This window comes from Orbicella faveolata, unplaced genomic scaffold (genome assembly GCF_042242905.1).
Source record: "Orbicella faveolata isolate gen_17 unplaced genomic scaffold, um_ofav_v1 contig_35, whole genome shotgun sequence".
Taxonomy (NCBI): domain Eukaryota; kingdom Metazoa; phylum Cnidaria; class Anthozoa; order Scleractinia; family Merulinidae; genus Orbicella; species Orbicella faveolata.
Window position 1 is genome coordinate 5,595,001 of NW_028301564.1, and position 23,397 is coordinate 5,618,397.

General features: G+C 37.5%; 3 protein-coding genes across 3 annotated transcripts in view; 2 read left to right on the forward strand and 1 right to left on the reverse strand.

Moving 5' to 3' along the window:
* Nucleotides 1–10,379, reverse strand: part of LOC110066574 (interferon-related developmental regulator 1-like) — an 11,840-nt gene extending 1,461 nt beyond the window's left edge. Inside the window, exons 1-12 of the mRNA XM_020773803.2 lie at nucleotides 10,098–10,379; nucleotides 9,736–9,828; nucleotides 9,536–9,626; nucleotides 8,277–8,357; nucleotides 6,766–6,809; nucleotides 5,362–5,519; nucleotides 4,859–4,909; nucleotides 4,080–4,234; nucleotides 3,290–3,530; nucleotides 2,558–2,686; nucleotides 517–600; nucleotides 1–206 (exon numbers count right to left, since the gene is read on the reverse strand). The exon at nucleotides 1–206 is cut by the window's left edge and continues 1,461 nt beyond it. Coding sequence (XP_020629462.1) covers nucleotides 120–206; nucleotides 517–600; nucleotides 2,558–2,686; nucleotides 3,290–3,530; nucleotides 4,080–4,234; nucleotides 4,859–4,909; nucleotides 5,362–5,519; nucleotides 6,766–6,809; nucleotides 8,277–8,357; nucleotides 9,536–9,626; nucleotides 9,736–9,828; nucleotides 10,098–10,167 — 1,284 coding nt within the window. The 5' untranslated portion in view covers nucleotides 10,168–10,379 and the 3' untranslated portion in view covers nucleotides 1–119. The remainder of the gene's footprint in view (nucleotides 207–516; nucleotides 601–2,557; nucleotides 2,687–3,289; nucleotides 3,531–4,079; nucleotides 4,235–4,858; nucleotides 4,910–5,361; nucleotides 5,520–6,765; nucleotides 6,810–8,276; nucleotides 8,358–9,535; nucleotides 9,627–9,735; nucleotides 9,829–10,097) is intronic.
* Nucleotides 10,380–10,632: 253 nt separating this feature from the next.
* On the forward strand, nucleotides 10,633–15,482 carry LOC149102754 (protein kish-B-like). Its single transcript, XM_089272886.1, has 3 exons — nucleotides 10,633–10,763; nucleotides 12,517–12,648; nucleotides 13,587–15,482. The coding sequence occupies exons 1-3, from the start codon at nucleotides 10,757–10,759 to the stop codon at nucleotides 13,667–13,669; spliced, it is 222 nt and encodes a 73-aa protein (XP_089129012.1). The 5' UTR covers nucleotides 10,633–10,756; the 3' UTR covers nucleotides 13,670–15,482.
* A 4,126-nt stretch (nucleotides 15,483–19,608) lies between these two features.
* Nucleotides 19,609–23,397, forward strand: LOC110066591 (RNA-binding protein 15-like). The gene has a single exon (XM_020773818.2). It carries the CDS (start codon nucleotides 19,708–19,710, stop codon nucleotides 22,297–22,299), a length of 2,592 nt encoding a protein of 863 aa, XP_020629477.1. The 5' UTR covers nucleotides 19,609–19,707; the 3' UTR covers nucleotides 22,300–23,397.

A 23,397-nucleotide genomic window follows, 5' to 3' on the forward strand; every position in this document is an offset into this window, starting at 1 on the left:
TAGCACTGTTAGTGTATTGTTAAAGTCCTTGACCCAGATGTTTCTTGTAGTACAAGTCCTTTCACACATTGCATTTATCAAATAGGATTCTATAAAGTATAAATGTAGATTCCATATGTTTAGTACATGCTCAGTGCATTCCTCTTATCTCTGTTCTTTCCACGAACCAAAGTTCTTGCTTTTGAGACAGCATTGTTGTACAGTTGCTGTATGGTAAAGAAAATCAACATGTTGTTAGTGATAAATCACAATCAACATAACAAAAAATAGTCATAATAAACACTTGGCAATGTTTAGTATGTAGATTGAGCACTGTCTGCTTGATAAAATAACATAACTCATTCAAATATACATTCAACAGGAAGCATAAAAATGTACACTTCCTATAAAGTAAAAAATGAAAAATTTGCTGTGTTACCAAAAAAAAGTCAAATTAATTACTGTCAGAGTTTCAGTAATGTTCATCAATGACAACAATTTTCTAATATTAAAGCAGTACACATTTTTTACACTCACCCTCTGATAACGTGAGGTTTTCTGAACTTCAGAGGATTTCACCTGAGGTCCCAGGTCAAAAATGTCCCGAAGGAGGTCATTTTCCTAAAAAAAGAGACATTCTTAGAAACAGTATCCTATGTAACAGGTATTCACTAGAATCAACAAAATATAGTTCCAGAAAATATCCATACCCCCACCTCGGAGGGAATTTCACCTAAGCCCCCTCCCCTCCTCCCCAGAATTTCCATTTTTTTCAACACACCCCCCCCCCCCCAAACCCCCACACCCCTCCAAAATTTCCACAAGTATTATGTACACCCCCATACCCTCTGGAAAAAATAGTTTTGGCAAGAAAGTGTGTTAAAGATAAAGTAGATACTCCAAACACTTAGCCATCTGCATTGCACGCCACTGCTGTTTATTCTCAATCGATCGTAACATCTGAAGATACACACAAAGACAACAGAAGGCAATTTCTTTCAACATGCTTTAAAAGAAAATAGATAAAATGGAAACTTGTAAAATTACCTTCCTATACCACTAAGTCCCTTTGTAACTGTGGTACAAATTCCATTGAAGGACTGATACAATGAGTGTGGATGAAATTGACACCATACTTTTATTGTGAACACGATCACTAACACACTCGTAAAGAAACCCAATTTTACAGCGAAATTACATACAAACGGACAGAGATAAACAAGAATGAGAGATTCTCAAGTTTGTGAAATCGCAACATCATTTCTACCTTTATAAAGAAACAAATTTTCACAAAAGAAATCAACTGCCACTTGACAGCTTCGAAGAGCGATGTAGAAACAAATTAGGCTGGTCACCAGTGCTTTTCGGTCCACAAGGTGACTCCATGTAGACTGGTAACAAGTAATGGCAGCCATTTCCGTGCAACGGCACGTTCTTTGCATTTGTCAGCTTCCAAAGTGCTTTTTGAAGAAAGAAAATCTATTTCAAATATAATGTGATTCAAATACAAGTATTCATGCTACTATTTTTCATGTGAAAGATTTACATAGTAGGTACGGAAAGATTTTTGAACAACTAGATCGATAATCATGAATCGAAGGGCATCTGAAAACTAAATCGACCTTCCAACACCCCTCCCCTCCCGAATGTCCTGGGTCTTTGACCCCCACCCCTCCAAAATTTCTAATTCCCTCCGTGGTGGGGTGTGGATATTTTCTGGAACCACACAATCTGTATTAAAGTGTATATGACACGAAAAATAATTTCTGCTTATTTGAAAGGCCTTTCAAAATACAGAAGAACGGTGTTTCTCTTTTTGAAATATCTTATTTTGTTTTAGAGATATTGACATTTTTCTATTATGCAAATTACATCAGTGATGACATCATAAGGTTTGCAACTAAAAAGTGGAAAACACAGAATAAACAATATCTCTGGAAGTATTGGAGCAGTGTTCTTGAAACCTGGCACCACAAATGTGTATCACAAAAGAAACAAAATGCCATCCTTGGTGCTGTTGCCATGACAACACTTTTGCCGCTGGTGCTGTCATAATAAAAACTGAAATTCCCAGTTTTTGTCTTAAACCAAGAACCATCTACCCCACCCAATCTAATGATGGGAGGTAAGACAATATGGGAACTATGTCTGTTCCAAGTAGGACCCTTTGTCTCACTTTACAGGTTGCAAATGGGGATATTTGTTTTTTTGACAGAAAGAGACTGGAGCCAAAAGAGTTGCTATGGCAACAGCACTAACGGTGTCATTTTGTTTCTTTTGTGATGCACATTTGTGGTGCCAAGTTTCAAGAACACTAGTTCAATATTTCCAGAGATATCGTTTATTCAGTATTTTCCACTTTTTAGTTATAAACAACATGACGTCATCACTGATCTAATTTGCATAATAGAAAAAATCTCTAAAACAAAAAAAGATATTTCAAAAAGAAAAACACCATTCTTCTGTGTTTTGAAAGACCTTTCAAATAAGCAGAAATTATTTTTCGTGTCATATACACTTTAAAAAACCTGCAAAAATACATGTAAGCAGAACACATGCAATATCTCTTGATAATAACCTGTAAATGAACTGTAACACCAGTACCAAGAACATCCTTCAATGCTGTGTACTGCCTCCGTTGGACCCAGCTCTGCAACTGCATGTTCTCAGTTCCAAATTTCACCACCTCATCTGGAGAAATGCCATCCTAAAACAGGACAATAACATCAAAAAAACATTAATTAGTAAGAGCTATTTCACAACACACAGGATGAAATTGCAATGGAAATATTACATGACGAAAGACAAGCAATGCTATAGGTACCAGTGAGAATTTAAAACATGCAAAACTAGGGTAACCAATTTCAGATCTTCAGTTACAACTAGTTTAGTGGTAGTCAAGAGTGATTGCAATGGAATAAAAAAGATTGTGGGTTCAAATCCTGCTGAATCCTGATTTCTTGCCCACTAAATGTTGTTTGCCTGCCCCGTTTTTGCCTCAGTTTTGGAGGCATTTTCACTGATTGTGACCAGAGCATGATATGAAAAGCTGCTACCAGGCACATCATTTCCATTGATTGTACCAGTGTGGCTGTGCCTGGTGGTTTGTACTTACAGGATCACTCAGCAAATTCTTTGCATGGCATAAATCTCACAAAATCCTACCAACCTTAGCACCTTTACATGACACACCACTGAAGAAGACACTAATTCAAGACAGTAACTTAGCACAAACAGGGTTAGAGCTGGTATATTTTTACCTGGGAGCTGGCAAAATCTAAACATTTTGTCAGGATAGTTTGTAACTTACCTCAACAGTTTTCAAAATGTCTCTGAAACTTGACCGTTGCTGTCGCAGATCTTTCTTTGCTTTATGCTTGTTGCCATCTGTTGCAAGATCTCGTAACAAGTCACACAGGCCATTGCTATCTCCAATGAAGTCTCTATTAAAATCACGTGCCATCTCATACATAAGTGCCAAGCTCTCCCCAGCAGCAATCCTCACATTCAGGTCATTTGTCTCGAGAAGATTTGTCATTCTTCTTAAATGCCTGGTGGACAAAAATGAGATATTGACAGATAAACATAAACAAACAAGAATAAACTTGAAAGTATTCCCATGTTGCGTAAAAGGGAATGTGAGTAGACCACAAATTTACTCCCATTTGTAAGAACCACAGGTCTCTTTCAATCTTTTCAGCTCACAAAATGGTTCGACTCTGTTTTGTTCTCATGGGCTGGGTGAACTGAAAGAAGACTGCACACAGAGAAAAAGGTTTGGGACATTTGGCAGTTGATGTTTGCTGCCAAAGTTATGAAAATTTACAAATTTACATATACCAAGTGAACATTTGGGTTTGGCACCAAGTTGCAGTTTGATTATTGAACTGTTCTCTTCAAAAAAAGAATATTGAAAAAAGAAAAAGAGAAAAGGGATTCATTACATTGTTACTGGGAGGTAATTAGTTCAAGTCATTCCATATAGCCTTAGAAAATAATGGTATCCAAGAGTACATGAGATGAAGAACTTTTACACTTCTCCTCACAAGACTCTAACTGTTTTGCAGACAGACTCATGTACAACACCTCTCAGTACTTACTTGTTAATAAGCTGGTATGCTTGTTCTGAAGGTGTAACAGACAGAAGAAGGGCCCAGGCTAATAATATATTGCTGTAAACTTCAACTTCATTTGCCTTGACAGTCTTCTTGTTGTCAAATATTCCTTCCAGGACATTTAAGCATTCAAAGAGTTCCTGAAATGTGGAGACAAGGAAATTTACTTTTCCACCAGGCTATACATTAACTAACTTGTTGTAAATGGATAATAAAAAGATGCTAAAAACACACTTTTGTGTTTAACGCAGGATAACAGTTCTGTTCAAATCAGCCAGCAACTTTTCAACTTGCTGAACTTCAAATGATAAAGAAGTGCTTTGGTGATGACGATAATTAATGAGAAATTCTAACAAAGACAATTTATGAAAATGTAAGGAATACAATCTAATCACTATAACATATAATTATTTTTGGTAAGACAACCTGGTATACAAAGGGAGCAATTACATTTAATTACAACTTTGTATTGTTAAGTTAACTGCTTCCATAAAAATGTTGGACTTGGAAAATACTTGCAAAGAAAATAACGGATTTACAGTTTTACAAAGCCAGCCACTAGGAGTAGATTTGTACAAATTATGCATCGCAAAGTTCAGCTCTCAGCTGGCAAAAGTTGTCTATTTATTTGTCAACAAGGTGTTTGTACATGTTCTGTGCAAGTGTTGAAACTCTAGGAACAACTGTAACTACACAATTACTACTTTGACACCAATATGTTACCTTCACAGACCCCAATAAAACAAACAAACATAACAACTTACATCAGGATCTTCACTGGCGATAAAACAGCATAAGGCAAGGGCTGTCCCACACTACAAATACACACAATAATTATGTCACAATCAAAGGAAAGATTTTCATATAACATAGGGTTTTGTAAGAATAAAAATAAGAATAAAAATTCGCCATAGTGAAACCAAATAACCGTTCGATGACTACATGTCATTAATCAAGAGCTTATCACGATAAAAACAATAGTCAAGATTGTAATACTGGTAAGGGAAGAATAAACTAGTCTGTCAATTCGTTAATAAGTACAGATGGTGTGAGGTCTGGTTCTAGACTAATAAAATAAGTTTAGCTCTAACCTTCTCCACGTACAACACTAAACAAAAGCAGTGTCCAGGATGGTAATAAGTTTTTTCTCCCTTCCCTTCTCACCATTTTAATATTAAAAATATTGGTGACAGAGGATTAGGGGCATAACGTCTTTTCACCAAATGTCATCATTAAAAAACAATAACTGATCATTCCTTCTTCTTACACTAGATCTAGAAGCTGATGCTGCCGTCTTGTCCTGAATAACAGTGATTAGATGAGGCTTGAGGGTTTTAAACACAACTTGACTTTCAGACCCTGCACCCAGTTGAACGCACAACAGTGCAGCAATGGAAGATGCCAACACACGATCTTCAGGGGTTCCTGAAATAAAAATACTAATGTTCCATTAACCTGTTCTTCACTTTGCCGTACATGTTAGGTTAAACATTTTTTTAAAACCAATTTGCTTTCTTGAAATATCTCCGACTCATATGCAAGCGTATAACAAAGTACAAGTATTTAACAAAACTTAAACTGATAACATTCCTTCCTCCCAGTGTACCCAAAAACCTATTAAAACAAAATCATTTAAATTTAGGAAAGTTCAAAAAACCTTTTTCTGAGAAGGAAAAAGCATCCAACATAACAAAGCAAACATCCATATTATCACATGTTATCATATCTCTCAGTTAGTACGCGCGCTGTGATTGGTCAATTTAGCAGGCCATAATCTACTGTACGGCCTGCTAAAATTAAAGCTGTTTTTGTTGCCAAAATGTTTCGTGATTTATTGCCTGTTCTTAACATTTTTAGCAGGTAAAAGTTTAAAACTTTCTTTTACTTCTGAAATTGTGTATTAACGATTTCAAATTGACTAGTTTAGCTTTGGAGGTGCGTCAGAAATTTGAGTCCGTTCTGTATGAATAGAAATTGCTCCCAAACATGTCAGATGCACAGTAGAGATATGGTAAATATCTTACTAACCTTGATTTCTCGATCCGTACTGTAAGTTATGGATCCTTGTTTTTTTTCCCCTTCAATTTATGGCCCGCGCACTTCGCACTTGGGCCATAAATCGATGGTGAAAAAACTCAGTCCGTAACTTACAGTACAGCCCTCGAACTTGGTTAGTAAGAGGTATTTATTAGGTTTCAATTAAGCTTAAAAAATTTACAACTTACACAGGGAATTCACCAGCATTTTTATATGTACATAACCATCTGTTTTCTAAACATTAAATCAAGTTCTGCTCATGTTATTTTAAATTAGAGGTGTATAATATAAACAAATATGGAGGCATTTTATTTATAATGGTCAATGGTAGTAAGATTTCTCATTCATCATTTTATTGCGACAACGCTGTTTCGTATGGACAAAGAATGACCACACTCATCAGGCAATACTGACGTATCTTAATATTGCAAGATACGTTAATATTGGCTGATGAGTGTGGTCATTCTTTGTCCATACGAAACAGCGTTGTCACAATAAAACGATGAATTGAAATCTTACTACCACTGACCATTATAATTACTGCTCCTCTCAGGGTTGAGTGCTCTCAAAGATTTATTCTGTTCAAGTTCAAGAGACATTTTATTTACATATTTATTACTCCTATTCAGCCTACCTCTTTTCACACATTTCTCAATACAATCCAGTATAGTTATTTTCCTGAAAAAAAAAAAAAAGAACATGAAATGTCAGCATACATTACTTAGTTCATAATAATAACACCGTATGCAGGACCTTGCTAAAAACTATGCTATGCTAAGATTTGAAGTGCGTTGCTGCCCTCATGCAGTTACCATCAGACAACACTCTAACAACTTCCTTAAGAGTGCCACCAATTTTTGAGAAATGCTAACATTAGACTTGTTGATAGCCTTCTAGCAGGCTCACACTGGAGCACAAAAGCACGCAGCGTAGCCACGAACGCGAAATCAAGCAGTGAAGCCACGAAATGAGATAGTGAGCCTGCCCTGATCTCTGCAAATTTTTCATTTCCACCCCAGAAACCGCACAAAAAATAAGCCAACTAATTTTCAGCGGAAGTATGAACTTTGGCAGCTCAGATTTCTCAGGAAAATTGTAAATCTTTTTTCATAACAACATGCGGGTACGATATCCATTGTTGAAAAATTTTGGCAAGGAAAAACGGTCAATATGTCTAGCAAGGACACACACTTGATTCCAAGAGATCTTGTTTTGGCAGTCTGGTCTTTGATGACACTGGCAAATGGGCAAATGCCTTTGTGTTGTTTTGTTGCCCTTCTTGTAATCACATACTTTGTAATATCTAACTCTTCTCATATGCAGTCGGCAACACGACAAGTACATCCTGATTCATTAACATACTCTCAAGTGCTATTTCCTGCTCCCTCTGTAGTTTAAATTTTAACCAGAAATCGACTGGAACTTTGTTAAAACATCAGTAATACACCCACTCAAATCTTCCTCTGACTCCAAATGTGGATGAATTTTTTGTTGTTGTGAGAACATGCTGTAAATTACCGACTCCATGGGGATCTAATCACTCCTCATCATATATAATACATTGACAGTTTTCTCGCCTTTCCCGCTTTTCAACCAATGGTATTTCACTTCACTCAGGCGAAGCAGAAATTAAAAATTACAGTGATCAAGGCAGGCTCACTTTCTTGGCGCCTCTTCACCAGACTCCTTCCCACCGGATCACTTTGCTCTCTGCTCACGCGCGTGACTCAAAGCTGAGCCTGCTCGCAGGCTAAGCTGTTGATGCACAACAGAATACCTACTGGAGCACCAACGGAGATCTTTTCTTTTACATTTAGAAGGCACTAGGTAAGTGCAATGGACTCTGGACGGATTGGTCTAGGTTTAAACAACACTGTTTATTAACTATAACAGTGCACTGAAGGTTATCCCAGTCCCCTCCCCATCCCCTAAGTATTCCCTCAGTTTGTCCTAACAGTGTAACAGCAATAATGACACTGACCAGGGATCAAACACAAACCAAGAGACCTCTAAATCCAAAATCCTTTGTTATTATATATACTGGATTGATATTAAGTTTGTGTTTGCTGAGAAACCTTGTTATATGTACAGTATCAGTCATACCCCGTTTTAGAGTACAAAATTATACTACAACAGTATACTAACCTGTCTGAGATAAATTCACTAACAATCCTTGACTTCAAAGCTTTCTGGACAGCAATCAAGGCACACTGCCTTTCCCTTGAACTGCAATAATAAAAATTACATGTACTTTATATCTATATTTCAACCCAGTTTCATCCTTCTACCATTTACTGTAAAAAAATAGACAAAACAGGAGAGCCATCAAAATTCAAAAGTATTGTTACACATTGCAATAGAGGTACATGTAAGAAGCAATGTAACAAAGATCCATTGATTTGTTGAAAAGGTTATGCTATCAACAGACTAACGACTCGCTTAAATGCCTATGCTCACTGCCTCAGTCTGTTTGACAAATTGTTTAAATACTACCAGATTTGTTTCATATCTTGAAATGTAATGACTTGCCAGATGTTTGTTGCTTAGTAACTGTCAGCCAACCTTTTTTTAACCCAGCACTCGATTGTTGACCAACAGATCAGTGTCCACACAAACACAATACTAAACAAACAAATGGGAGTTATTGCTTTTTTTAGTGTTGTTTTTCTTTAGCTCACTTCCCTGTTGTTTTTTCTCTCTACCCTTTTTGATGTGTACAAGTAATGTCTATTTTTGTGGATGATGTATAGTTTGAATGTCCCAACACAAAACAACAGTCACTTTTGTTTACAACTACTGGGGTATGAAAATGCTGAGTAATGTTATTGTGACCTCTATTACATACGTAAAATATCTTTTTTACGTATTACATTCAATAATGACCTGTGATGCAATATCAAATTGCAGGAAAAAAAAATGTAACGTTATACAACTTTGCTGTTAAAATCCTACTAACAGAAAAACCTCATTTGTTAATGGACTTATTCAGTTCTCAGAATATTATATTCTATTTTCAGTTTTATTTCTGTTATTAATGATTAAGAGGGAAAAAAAAGGAAGAGAATTATTGAGCTTACTTAAAGTATATTTCAAGTTAGCTTAATTAATTATCTTCCCTTCTCTGAAGTCTATTTTTCTGTAGCCTCGTGCTCCACTCACAGGAGCGAAGAGGATGAGTGAGTGAGTGTGAAGTATATTTGAAAGAAAACCAAATGTACACAATATATCCTTATCGATAATCGAAGCACACCCTAAGTACATTACATCACGTTTTTCCCCATACTGAAGTCCCATATTATACCGGCTAAAGTACAAAGATCTACCAACCAACAACTAGAAATCAGACAAGATGCAGAAAAAACTGCATCGCAGAGAGGAGCAACAAACATGGAAACGATGCGTACCTTCTTTGAGTCGCTCCATCGATGTTGTCAGCTAAAATCTGCTCAAAATCATCTTCTAATTCTAGTTCTCCTCCTTCATCAAAGCCATCAACTGTGGAATAAAAATTAGCATTCAGAGGATCAATGACAAAAAACAACCATTTCAACACGCTATAGCTTCCTAGACGCTACTCGCATGCACGTGTCGAAAGCCGACAAACCTTCGTCTCCGCTGTGAGTTCCTGTAGAGGGATGGCTGGCGATACTTTGGTTCTCTAAATCTTCATCGTCGCTTTCGTCGCCTGTTCTCCTTCCTGAATAGTTAAGTAATACACAGAGTAAAACGTTAAATCGATTGATACAACATTACAGCGATCGGAAACCAAGTGGATAAGTGAATAAAGAATGGGCGCGTAACTATTGATATCCATTAACGCCACCATCGTGTAAAATAAAAATAAAGATCACGCACAGAAAAGCAACTTCTTTAAGGCAAGAATATAGCATTTCAATTAATAATTCTACAAGTACAAACACCCAAACACCGAGGATCAAAACAACAAACATCGCTGTAGTAACACACCTTTCTTCCTTGGCTGTTGTGTACCGCGCTTTCCTCTTCCTTTGCCTTTCGAGTCCCCGTTTTTAGGCATGGTTATTTTCAAGAATCGAGCGTTAAAATTTGTTCCTAGTGTGTTATTTCACGACACAATATGTTTTCTTTCGTATACTTCTTCTTTTTCTGGCAAGAAAGCTATGGATAGATGTGTTTTTAAGCTGAAACCTCCGAAAATTCATTGGGAGAAGAATTTGTACACCTTGACCCAACAAGTGGGAAGAAGAAAATAGCCGGCGATGACGTAAAGATCCCTGAAGAAAAACGTGATCGATGACAAGCCTGCAGAGAAACTCCTAGGGAGGGGAGGGATAGAAATTTGTCTTTCACTCATATCAAAGGAACTAACGGTCGAAAATAACCACATTTCTACCAAAAACAAAACAAACTATTTATAAAAATAATCAAGGAAATTAAGTAATGTATACCTCGGTATTAAGATAGAAAGCAAGGACTACGATAAATGCCCCATTGGGGGTGCCATAGAGTTAAAAAGTATTCCCGATTTTGCCCCAGTAGCACGCGGTTTGTGATAAAGTGTTTTGGAAGCGAAAGACTCGTTCGTCTCTGAATAAAGCGAAAAAATCGTTTACAGTTTTCATCTGGGATGACTGTGTTGGCATAAAATGAATGGTAAGGTGTTAAAGTTTACATAGATTACATTGCAATCCTGTGTTTTACGTTAAAGAGAAAAATCTGCGTGAATTTACAATCAGTATGTCGACATTGTTAGGACGTGGCAGATCGAAAATTATATGGAAGTACTGTTTGCACTCATTACTGTAAACATTATTGTAAGGTTTGAAATCGTAATTAGCCATTTTGGTTTCTCTCTTTGTTCTCTTCTGAGATAAAGGTACCTTATCAAGACCCATTTCGTTCACGCTAACTTACTAACTGTGTAAAATCAGTGCTTTAATTTGGCTTAGCCTGAGTGTGTATCTTGCAATTGTGATTTTGTTTTTACTAAATAAGCATATATTGTCAACCCAAAATCCCATACGAGCGCGTGCACAATTGTTTATTAATTTTTCAAACTGTCCAAATTAATTGTTGATGTAGGTAGTGTTCAAATGAACATTTTATTATATGTCAAACTATTCTCGCATTTTAACTGGTTCTTACTTATGATCTATTGGAGGATGGACACAGAGATTACGTCATTAACAATTTATTGTATAGCATAAGTAGACTCCATCATGCTGGCATCTACATTATCATCTGTTCAGTAATAGGTCACTGATGACATCAACATGTGCTAAGAACCAGTGACACACTCGCGTATTTACCACATTTGGACTTCATCTGTGATCAATTACTGAACAGACACACACATGGAATCTATTTGTTAAAGTTTTTTGGACTGTTTTGTGCTCAGTGAACATAACAGATAATAAAACTGCATCCCAGTCTAATTTGGATGTAGTTGTGTGGAAAAAATTCCTATTACTGCCAAATTGAACATCAGTGGCTTGCAGCCTTGTCCAATTTTGAAAGTCCTTTAATTAAAAATACTTTGTCCGTTTCCAAATTGGATGGTATGTAGTTATATTTCATCTACTAAAAACAACTAGATTAAAACAGTGTTATCTGTTATCTGACATTTTACTTTCATTGGTGAATATGGATACTAAAAATCAGTGGCGGATCCAGACTTTGAGCTAATGAGGGGGGGGGGGGGGTGGACGGTTTTGTTTTACTTGCCTAGAAAATGGTTCTCCACATCTCCATATCAATTGAACTTTTGACACTGTTTCAAAGACAAATCTGTTGGGAAAATTATTTTTCAACAAATCCTTTCAATATGTATTTCAGTGACATAGCTCATCATATATCCTGGATACTAAAGTCTTGTTTATAAATGCTATCAAACTAGATCAGAAACAAAGCAAACTTAGGATGATTATTGAGAAATCTCTGTGAGGACAATCAATTTCAATGTAGTGAAAATCGAACCAACTTAGTCGGAAGGAGACAAGTGAGAATACTGATTCTGCTTTTAACTCCATTACTAATGATATCTAGTGAAAACTAGATTATCAGAGTCACAAGCAGAAATTTCTAACAGTAAGATTGATTGGTTCTCCTGCCTCTGCTTCCAGTTACGACAATCTAGTTTTTAACTGGGTCTTAAGCAAAGGAGTTGAATTGTTAAGGTCTGAAATCATAAAAAGTTTAGCCAATTTTGTCTCTCTCTTTCACCTTTTCTGATGAGTTGAACTGAGTTGAATGGTTGCAGTGGAATTGGAAGAAAAAGGAAATGACTCTAGTTCCCTTAAGACTCCAATTACATGTACATCTCCAATTCCATTGCTAGTGAAAAGCAGCCTTAAGGAGTCACCCATTTCTGTCACTGAGTAATGTTTTACCTTTTTTTTTTCTTCAGTGTATTCATTGGATGGTGTGTTAGTCTTAGCCCTGTTGGTGGTCTGTACTTGTGCCTACATAACAAAAGTTCCAAGACTAAAGTCCTTCTTTCTCTCTGAAAAGAAGGGTTTCTTTGGAGTATTTTATAAAGGTAAAATAACATGACAATTTTTATTCACTCTATAACCATCTTTATCAAAAAATAAGTAGTCTTCCAAACTCTTTAGTTGGCCAGTCTTGTTAAGTAAAGCTGAAATTTCTTATAAAATTATTGACAATGTTATCAGACAGTTTCTAGTTTTGTCATTTAAAGCTCAGTTCAAAAGTTGTGCTTTTAAGCACAACATTCTATGACAAAGAAAACAAGCAGTGACAACTTCAGCCTTCCATTGATTCTGTTTACTTTTCCTTGTCTTATAAATGAATTCATCTGGAAAATGGAACAAATTGTCACTTTAACAACAGCTTTGAAACTTGCTCACTTACAAAATAATAGAAAAAAACAGGGTTTTTATGTACCAAATTTATGCCTACGCAATATACAGGAAGAATTAGAAAATGATTTGCTGTTTCCTCCATAAAATTGAATTGTTTTTATGTTTGCTGACATGAAGTTAAAGAAAATTAACAATATTGAAATGCTCAGGAGAACAGAACTAATTGTGTCTCTTGGAACCAATTGTGTTATGTTGTGTAGGTACAACAATTCAGGTGCTCTTTTTTCTATTTTGTAGGTATGTACTCATTGGCATGCACTAGTTATTTACTCTGTTTACATTCAATGTGCTTCTTCTGTAATAATTGCACTGAAGAAGGCAGGAGTTTCTACCAAAAGATGTTTGTAAAGTTTAAAATTGTAATTTATATATGAAAAAGACAAAATAAAACAAAATAAATTCAACCTAGTTAAAATTATGCCAGTTGAGGGAGTTGAACATGCAAACTAACCACAATATTTTTCCCAATTAAACATAACAAGAACTTCACCAAAGCAGTTGATTCTAATTATAGAACATGGCCTTAGTGTATATTGTTTTCCATACAGTGTATGTGTATAATTTGATTATATTTGTGTCTATCTCCTTTCAGCTGCAGTTATTGGAATTCGTTTACATTGGGCAGTGGCACTCTCATGTGTTTTGATGGCATTGTATGTTCTCATACTCAAGTAATGGAATATAACAAAACTTTGTGGGTATTTAACAGCATAGCAAGGACTAGCCTCAAGACATTTGCAATCATGAAACACATCAAAGGATCACGTTCTCGTCTTTAGGAAACGTTGCAGTGGATACATTTACAGAGTGGATATTATTGCCTGGGATGCTACTTGGAGGAATATTATAGACATTTTTTTAGCTGTGTCGGTTATCAAGTTTAAATTAAATTATTGAAATTCAGTCTCTTTACTAAAATGTGGGAAGCCATCATGAATCTTCTAAGGCATGGGAGACATGTGGAGAAATACATTCTTCCTCTGGGACAGGGCTGACAAATCCAGAGTAATGAATAGGGTTTCATACCTTACTTCCTTTGGAGACAGACTTAAAATGGTTCCCCACACATTATTGCACAGGGTAAGTTAATTTCCTAGCATTAAGCTTTGGCAGTGCTGTCATATAAGGTCATTTGCACGCTGCAGAGAAAAAATGTTTGGAACAGCTTGAATAAAAAAGGTAATGTTCAATGAAAAAGTACTTTTCCAGTTAAGACACATTTTACATTGTAAAAGACTTTGCTATTCTTTCAACGTCCTCCATGCTGAGCCGAAATGTCATTTTGTGCTTGGTGCTGCTGCAAAGTCAATCTGGTAAAAGATATTGAGGATATTACATGACCATGCAGAATACAAATTTTATCTTTGAGTGCTAATGGTATCTCTCACAAGTAACCCCAGGGAACAAGTAGGAGAAATTATTAGCATGAGGGGATAAAATTGGTATAAAATGTTCTCTTAACTGAATAGATATTAATGAAACATCCAAATCTAAGACATATCAGGTTTTTTTTTTTCTTTTTTTTTTGTTCCATTTCACCCAAAAGATGATATTGACACGACAACCATTTTAACAGAACACAAAAATAGAGCAGTACATTTTCTTCTCAAAAAAGAGTCAAATAAGACTTCAGTGATGTTGACATGTCCGACCGAAATATCTGTATCCATGACAACATCAATATTCTCGTAATTGAAAAATATCTCCACTTTGCACAACGAAGAAATCAAATTTTAGGACCAAGAAAAATCCAGGTATTTTATCAATATCTATATAATAAAAATAACATTGATATACAAACCAGAAATGGTGACCCACTCAGCGCAAATGAATTTGTGTTGTAAGTGATTTGTGATACCATAATATTGTGTGGCATAAATAACATTATGTACATAAAATTTAAACAAACATTTTGGGTAATTTTCCTCATTCTTTTCAAGCTGTGCAAGAACTTGACTGTAGTTTAAATGTGTCTGTGTCTCTGTTATTCAATCCAAACCAAATTTTTCTACCTGAATCTGTAAAGAAAATTGATTGCATAGTTACAGAATTAAAAAAAAATGTTGTGTCATACTGGCTTGTTGTTCAAAAGTAGTCAGTATCACCTGAAATGGCTTTGAAGTAGTAAATGTTTGGCACAATTGAATGCATGTTAAAGTCTGCATGCATAAATACAGGAGGTCAAATCCTCAGGGACTTTTGATAGTTTTTGTACAGCACTTAGATCCCTTTGAAGTGGGAAAATTAGTTGAAAGCTATGAATATTTATCTTGTTTAATTGTATTTTATTAGCATAGAGAACTTTAGCCAGGTTTATGTTTGTGTACAAAGTAATCTCCATTTCAATGAATTTAAACAGGAAATTACATGAAATATCCATTCATGCCAGTTTTTGTTTAAAGGGAGAGTGTGGAGGAAATAGTTATATATGTAAGCTGGAAAAAAAACTAATAAAAATCAAACTTGTGGAGAGCAACTAAACAGAAAATCTACAGAACTGTCAATATATTATTACAGGTGTAGATCACTTGAAGTAAGTTTAGAAATCCTATTCATTTTAACTGGATTTCTTTTGTCAGAGATGTCTCACTGTTAACATTTTTTGTGGGGGGGGGGGGGGGGGTGGGGGTACAACAATGTAATAACATGCACTGCATGAAACAAAAAACAAAGAAAGCTTTTAGCTTCAAAATGTCATTTCAAAGACTGTACAAATTCAGTTCTTCAGTTTGTTATGCCTTTCTCCTGGATTCTGATACTGTTTAGGGTTCCATTTCAAATGTCTAATAATCCCTCCAGTTTCTTTTATTTTTATATGGAAGTGTATAGTACTCCCAACAGTACCAAGGGGGGTGAGGTGGGGGGGGGGTCAGGTATACCGTGCAATAGTTGGTTATTAGTTCTATCCTTAAAACTGACTGTATGGGACATATTCAATATACTTGATAGCTAATAAAGTCCTAATTTGAACTCCCCTGTGATTTTCTTTCTATTTCCTTTGTCTTACAGTGTACTGTCTAAAGCTTCGTAAGGGACAGATCTTTCATTCACAGAGATTCATTTTCTAGTGTAGAACGGACCCATTTAATAAGATCTTTAATCTGGAGCGTGGGGTTACCACTGAGGATGCTTATCGTCCTTTTTAAGGGTTTTACATGTAAATGGTGTTTTGGTGCCTCTTACAATATGTCATATCAAATTTTCACAATCGCCCCTTATTGTGGTATCCCTTGAAGAGCCGCAAACAGACAGGAACTACCTGACACTAAGGTCGTGTTCTATTGGGATCAACCGTTTCAATCGCAACCGGTTTGGGTTGATACGGTTAACGTTTCTCAGTAGAACACTTTTCCAACCGTTTCCGGTTGAAACGCGGTAACTCCTGGGAATAGTCCTCACGCAAGCTACAATTACGCCACATAATCACGCAAATATTTTTTCAACCATTTCAACCTGGTTTGAGGCGGGTTGAAAATGTTGATCAGCCAAACCAACCGAAAACGGTTTTTCCCTAGTAGAACACGAAAAATCCCAACCACCTAACTAACCAGAAACGGTTGATACCAAAAGAACACAACCTAAGAGTGCTAAGTAAATAAGAACCTTATTACACGAAGTAATTTTAAGTTATGCCACTTTCTATTTACTCGACATCTAGATTGCCTTATTTGTTTAAGATATACAATCTCATTTACATTCATGCCACGAGAAAAAACCGAAAACACACGAAAATCAGAAGTCCAAAAATTCCACACAATGAGATAACTGTTCTGTCCCTTTCAATTTCTTCTCTTTTTTAGTGTCACTTGAGCCACGCCCAAAAATATGGATCCTGGTACCTAGATGTTTTTCTTCCCTTGGGAGGGGAGGGAAAGAATTCCATCAGTGCGATGGTCGACTTTTTCACTTTCAGGAGACAAGTTAAGAAAAATCCTCGGTCTGGGTTGAGGTTTTTTGCGGAACTATTAATTTAAAAATATTACCTTAGTTCAAAGAAGTACTTTGCTTTATTCTACTATTGCTGGGTACTGAGACAATAGTAAATCCCTCAGTGTAGCTCAACAATCCTTCAGTCGCGAGTTCCGGTTTCCAAACCAGCAGTTCATTACCGAGTTGTCACAGTTTTCTCTCACTTCACCATGTAGCAAATCACAGTCCATGGTCGCCCATCAATACTGAAATTCCGGGTCCGAGCCCTTTATTGTTGTCAAGTATTACGTAATATTGCCTAAAAGACTCCCCAAGAGAATCCCACTTAGTTGCCTCTCTTCTCCCCTCCCGTGAGCCTCGTAAAGTTCCAAACCCCTTTACTCTGGGTTTTTGCCCACTGCTCCCCTCTAAAACCCCTAGTTATATACTATAAGTTGGAAAGTCATTTCAATAAATCTACTTCAATCGCTCTCTTCATTTTAATTAAACATCGCTGGGCAAAAATGTTGCCAGAACTATCGGGTGCCAGGCCACGTCTGCCATGAGATTAGCAAATGTTCTCTTGGATAGTCTAAGCTGAGTTTTAGCCCTACATGGGGTTGGACGAAAGTTGGATACGTACAAGTCAAGCTTTCTTTCAACTGACCTCTCAACTGACCATATTTGAAATGTTTTCAGTGTGGAAAACTGTCCAACATATGTTGCTTTCTCAACAAGGACCAACACTGAATGTTGCAATTCTAATCACAAACGAGGATGTCAACAGGCCGAGATAAATATTTTGTCGTCTTTTTGTCGCGGCTCAACCCATATCGGGTAGGAAGTTAAAAAAAAATGCTAGCACGGGAGCTGATTAGCCAGGCCTGTGGTGTTTACTGGAAATGATGAAGAGATGTTTCCTCATTTGCAAAGATTTTGTAATGTGGTTAAATGCTTCGATCTGCGTTCATTAATCAGAATGGGTTTCTACATGTATCAAGAGATTATCAAGATATAATCTCTTGGTTTCTACATATTTGTGTTTATGTTTTCTCCACGATTCTGCATCGCTGTTGTAGCATATTTTTAACTTAGCTAATGAAATCCGAATTTCCATTTATAATACACACATTACTCACTCGTAACAATCTCTTATTAGTCTATAAATGATTACACAAAAAGTGCATTGATTACAGCATCAATACAGCGATCATTTCAGCAATTTTCCACAGGTGAAAAAAGTTAATTAAGTGACAGTATTCAAGACGAAATATTTAGCCTTTATAGAAAGAAGCTTTTTACCCGTAAATCACTTGTCTTTCGGAAGACTTGAAAGAAAGATTCGAACGATAGTATATAGAGATTGTTTACTGACACGAGGGAAATTTAGGGCCATCTCAAATTGTTTGGTTTCCCGCAAACCGACCGACCCACTGACCGATCCAAAAAGTACTGAAGAGAAAACAATTCCCCGATTCAATACCTGTTGTCTTTTCTATAGTCTTGCTGAAGTATTTAATAGAGACCGAATTAAATGAGAAACCACCTCAAACACAGACCTTAGCCTGTATTTTTCTAACATCGGTGAAGGCGCGAGGAGTAAAATGAAACCCCCGCGTGATTGAGTTTCGCGCTGGCTTTTTACGACGAAAATTGAAACAGATAAAGAACCGGCTGTGCGCAGATCTTGCTTTACTGTACAATATCAAGATTTCTATGACATTTCCAGATAGTCTTATTAATAGCTTTTTCTCTTTCTCGAGATTTGTTAAATATTCATGTCTTTATATTCTGTGGTCCTCTTTATTTTCCAACCTTTTAACGCTAGACTAAACTTTCTCTTGCTGTTAGACACGGTATTAAAAATACCGTTTTTAATAATTTAACTTTAAGTAGCGTATTACTGAAACTACATGAATCTACAGTCACTGTGGTGATATTATTAAAATTTAATAGTTTCGGAAAATCTCAGGTGGAAGCGTTTACTTTGTCGCCTGAACAAAGACGTTGAAAATAATTAAGGTTGAATTTTTCGTTTTCATTATGTGCACTCCACACCCAGCGTTTTTGAGGGTCGCGCTCGCTCATGCAAATATAAATCGTTTGAAAAAAAATTTACATAACAAGTGTCCCGAAGCAGCTGTGACATCTTTGCTTTTGCTCTTTTGGCAGAATTTCATCAATCTTTGCTGCAATCGCTCACTAATGAAAAACAAAATGTCTGTGGTTGTTTTTACAGGTAAGAGTGTAAATTTCTTGTGAATTTCAGTTTCTGGACAGGAAATAGAAATCCTTTCGTTTTCTATGGATATATTTCGCTTCGAAAAGAAGCAAATGGACCATCGGCCATCTGGATTGCTTTTTGGGCCTTTGTCCCGCCTTTGTGATCAAATGCTCAAACGCCATTGGTGCAGAAGTAAGGTCATAAGAATATAGTAATCAATCCTCAATGGCAACCGCGTTCAAGGCCCGGGATTCAAGCTTACCACGTCTGTTTTCATAATCTTCGTTATTTGCGACCTGAAGACGTTCTTAATCATCTGATTTAAGCCATTGATGCTTTGATATTCTATATCGCGTTTCAAATGCATGGCCATTGGAATGTTTTTCATGTTCCTCATTGCAAAAAGAAGTCCACTGTCTCAGTTTCTCTCTGATTATTATGCAATTTCTCATTACACAGATATGTAGACCCCACGTGTACGTCACCATGCACTGGCTACAAGCAGTTTTCCTAACCGCCATCTTGGATTTCTGATCGTAACAAGTCGATTATATATTTTTCCGGAGGAGGTGGACAAATAATGGTCATGAAGAGGTCTTCTGATTCAGAGACGCTTACGAAGCCGAAACGAATTCGTTCGAGAGAATTCGACGATAACGGCGTTCGCGATAGACTGTCTTCCCCAGACAGCGCGCGGGACAGTGGTTCCCCGATCCGCCGAAGTTCTTCTTTGACAAGAAAGGTCGATGTTAGGACGTATAAACGCAGCTCAAATGTAAATATGCGAACCGAAAACAACTACCAAAACCAGCGAAAGAGAACCGACCGAGAGTCTGAACCCCAAATTCGACTCACAAATCTTGACAGTCATATTGGAGATCAGGCAATGAAACAAGAAATATTCCACGAGTTCAAAAAGTTCGGAGGCGCCGAGATGACCGTGCATTTGTCCGGACGGGATGACGACCGTTATGGAGTTTTGTACTTTCGAAATATCGATGATGCTCGAGAAGTAAAGCGTGCTATTGAGCGCCGTGGACGTCCTACACTGTTTGACCGACCGGTTAATGTAGAATACGATTTTCAAGAAAGGACGTCTCGTCGAAGTTTTAGTCCGAACGAGTACCCGCAGAACTACAATCGTCCGCCGTCTCCTGCACGCCGAACTCAACGAAATACCCCACAGTATGATCTTGATCGAAATCGTGGAGATAATGATCGTAAAAACTTCAAGAGTGGTGGATCGTTTGGACATCAAAATCAAATACGGCCTGCAGAGTACATCCCTCCTGAAGATGACCCAAAAGCTACGAGAACGCTGTTTGTCGGAAACTTGGAAACGAGCATTTCGAGCCAAGAGTTGCGTCGTGCTTTTGAGAGGTTTGGAGTAGTCTTGGACGTGGATATCAAACGACCGGCTCGTGGACAAGGTAACACGTATGCTTTTGTGAAGTTTGCAGATCTTGATGTTGCTGCTAAAGCGAGGGTGGATATGCAAGGTGAAATTATCGGTCGTAACCGCGTGAAAATTGGCTACGGAAAAAGTCAACAAACTACCCGGTTATGGGTGGGTGGTTTGGGGCAGTGGACGTCGATTGTGGAGTTGGAGCGAGAATTTGATCGGTTTGGTGCTATCAGACAGATTGACTACGAAAAAGGCGATGATCATGCTTACATTTTGTACGACAGTTTGGATGCTGCTTCGGTTGCTGCTCGTGAAATGCGTGGATTTCCTCTTGGTGGCCGCGATCGCCGGCTGAAGATCGATTTTGCTGATAAAGATCATTTACAAGACCCGCGTCTTCGGCAACCACTAAGTCCACCGAGAAACCGTATCAATAACCTCGACAGCAGGGTTGATGATGACTTGTTTGCTGTGGAACAGGGAGATAGAACCTACGAAAGTGATCGACTGTACGAACGAAAGCGTGAACCGTCGCCTTACCGTGGCCGTGATTCTCATCCTTCAAACGAAAGTGATTTCAGAAACTGGCGTGAGGAAAGTAATTCTTTCAAACAAGATCTTGGTCGTCAGCATGACCTTCCTCCTCAGAGATCTTTCAGTTCTAACAGTTGGCCAAGGGATGAGCAAAACGTTCGTATTGATGAGCCTGATAACTGGGAAAAGAGGTCTCAAGACAGAAATGCAAGGGGACAGCAGCGCTACAGGCAGCGAGCACCTCCAGTGGAAAATTACCAACCATATGACCATTCACCCATACCTCCAAGAGAGATTGATAACAGCAGAACTGGAAAACGTAGACCACCTTCTCCTATACGGACCAAAGACTACAGGGACAATGGCAGTCCCCCTAAACGTCGTAGAAGCCCAAGAACTAGATCTCCATCTCCTAATCATGCTAACCACTCACGTACAACTTCACCTTCGGATTCTCACCGCCGTTCAAGTTCTCTAGACAGACGCTTCAATCGTTCTCGAGGAGATCGGGGAGATATTTTGAGTACGGGCAATGGTACTGAGCGAAAAAGGAGCAGCCTTGATGATGCTAATGACAACAAGATTTCCAGTGATAAAGAAGATTCCACCAAAGATGTACAACCGAAGGAATCAACTGGACAGGAAAATGAGAATCCTGGCTCTGCTGGAACAGAAACTTTACAAGACCTGGTTAAGAGATTTGCAGTTGCATGGCGTGGCGGACTCATCCTTAAAAATAGTGCATTTCCTGTTCGGATGCATTTCATTGGTGGAAATCCGGAAGTCGCTGACTCATTGCTTCGTTCTGATGGATCTGGATCCTTGCAGAATTCAGTTTTGCGGATTACGCAGCGTCTTCGTTTGGACCAGCCTAAACTGGAGGAAGTAACTCGAAGGATTAACACCGCTGGAGCTAGTGGTCATTGCTTGTTGCTTGCTTTGCCTGGTGTTCAAACACCACTTCCTGAAGATCCAAATTCCGACGAACCTCTGCAACACAGACCATTGAGGAATCTTATGACCTATCTCAAGCAGAAACAAGCTGCTGCAGTTGTAAACCTTCCTGTGACTCCAGGAAATCCTGCAACCACAAAGGATGATGTCGGTGTTTTGCATGCATTTCCACCATGTCAGTTTTCTCATGAGCATTTGGTACGCATCGCTCCACACTTGTCGCCTGAACCATCAAAAGAGGATCATCTGGTCATTCTTGTTATCCGTGGCAGTGGCTGAAAAATAAGTTTGTGCATGGCTTGTGAAGTTTTTGTGTCATTGTTGTATGTTGCTTCATTATCAGAGGACTGGCTTGGAAAAATGTTTGTATTACCAGAAACTCTTGCGAAGTCCTGTCTTCAGTTTTCTCTGGAACTAAAATATGTTCAAAGCGCTTCGTCCACATTTGGATCAAGTTTGTAGCATAATAAACTGTATCAAAATCTCATCATTTTCCCTTGGAACTCTGAAATTTCTCAAAGCTTCTCTGCATTCTGATGTCAGTTCAAGTTGTATATCTGATATATCAGCAAGTCTTGCAGTGTGAGAAGTTCAGTCACCTTAATACATCTGTGTAAAATCATGCAAATCACAAGTGGAAGTTGGACATTGTGTTTATAATATTGGTTCAAATCCATCTTCAAGCAGTGTTCATTAAAATTATGAACTGTGGACTCTTAAATTGTCAATCGTAATTTTTTTTGGTCAAGAACAAAAGGATGGTGGAAAGATTTCATCTGTGGATTATGCTGGGATCACTGATCTTACTGAACAGAATGAATAACCAAATCTGCATCTGTTTCGATTTGATTCTCATCATTGAGTTATAGTTTACATGATCAGGAGATATTTCGGTATAACTGAAAAGCCAGAGATTAGTGACCTGCATTCCCAACTATTCACAGGTGAAGTCCTTTCATAGTAAACTGAACAACAAAGCATATCAGCCTCTTAGAAGCAACAAAACTGACAGTCATGTGTATTTTAATTGGTCAAACTGCCAAAGAAGTTTGTTTTTATTATATGTATAAGTGTAAACTCATACTCAACTTAAGTGGTCAAGTTTATCATTAGCAGGAAAAGGTGAAAATATGAAGACAAACAGTCTCTACAGTCATTCAAGGTTTTGGTAGATGTAGTTTGTTTATAACAATTATATCAATGTTGCATGGTATAGGAATTGAGGCTACAACCTCTTTCATCTGTATCTCATTGGAGCCATGTGGAAAGTGTGACCTCATTGGTTCATGTACGCTTGGCATATTCACATACTTTTTAATTCTTGACTGTAACGTTAAATGGAAATACGTTGTTCATTAAACTGATTATGAATGAGCA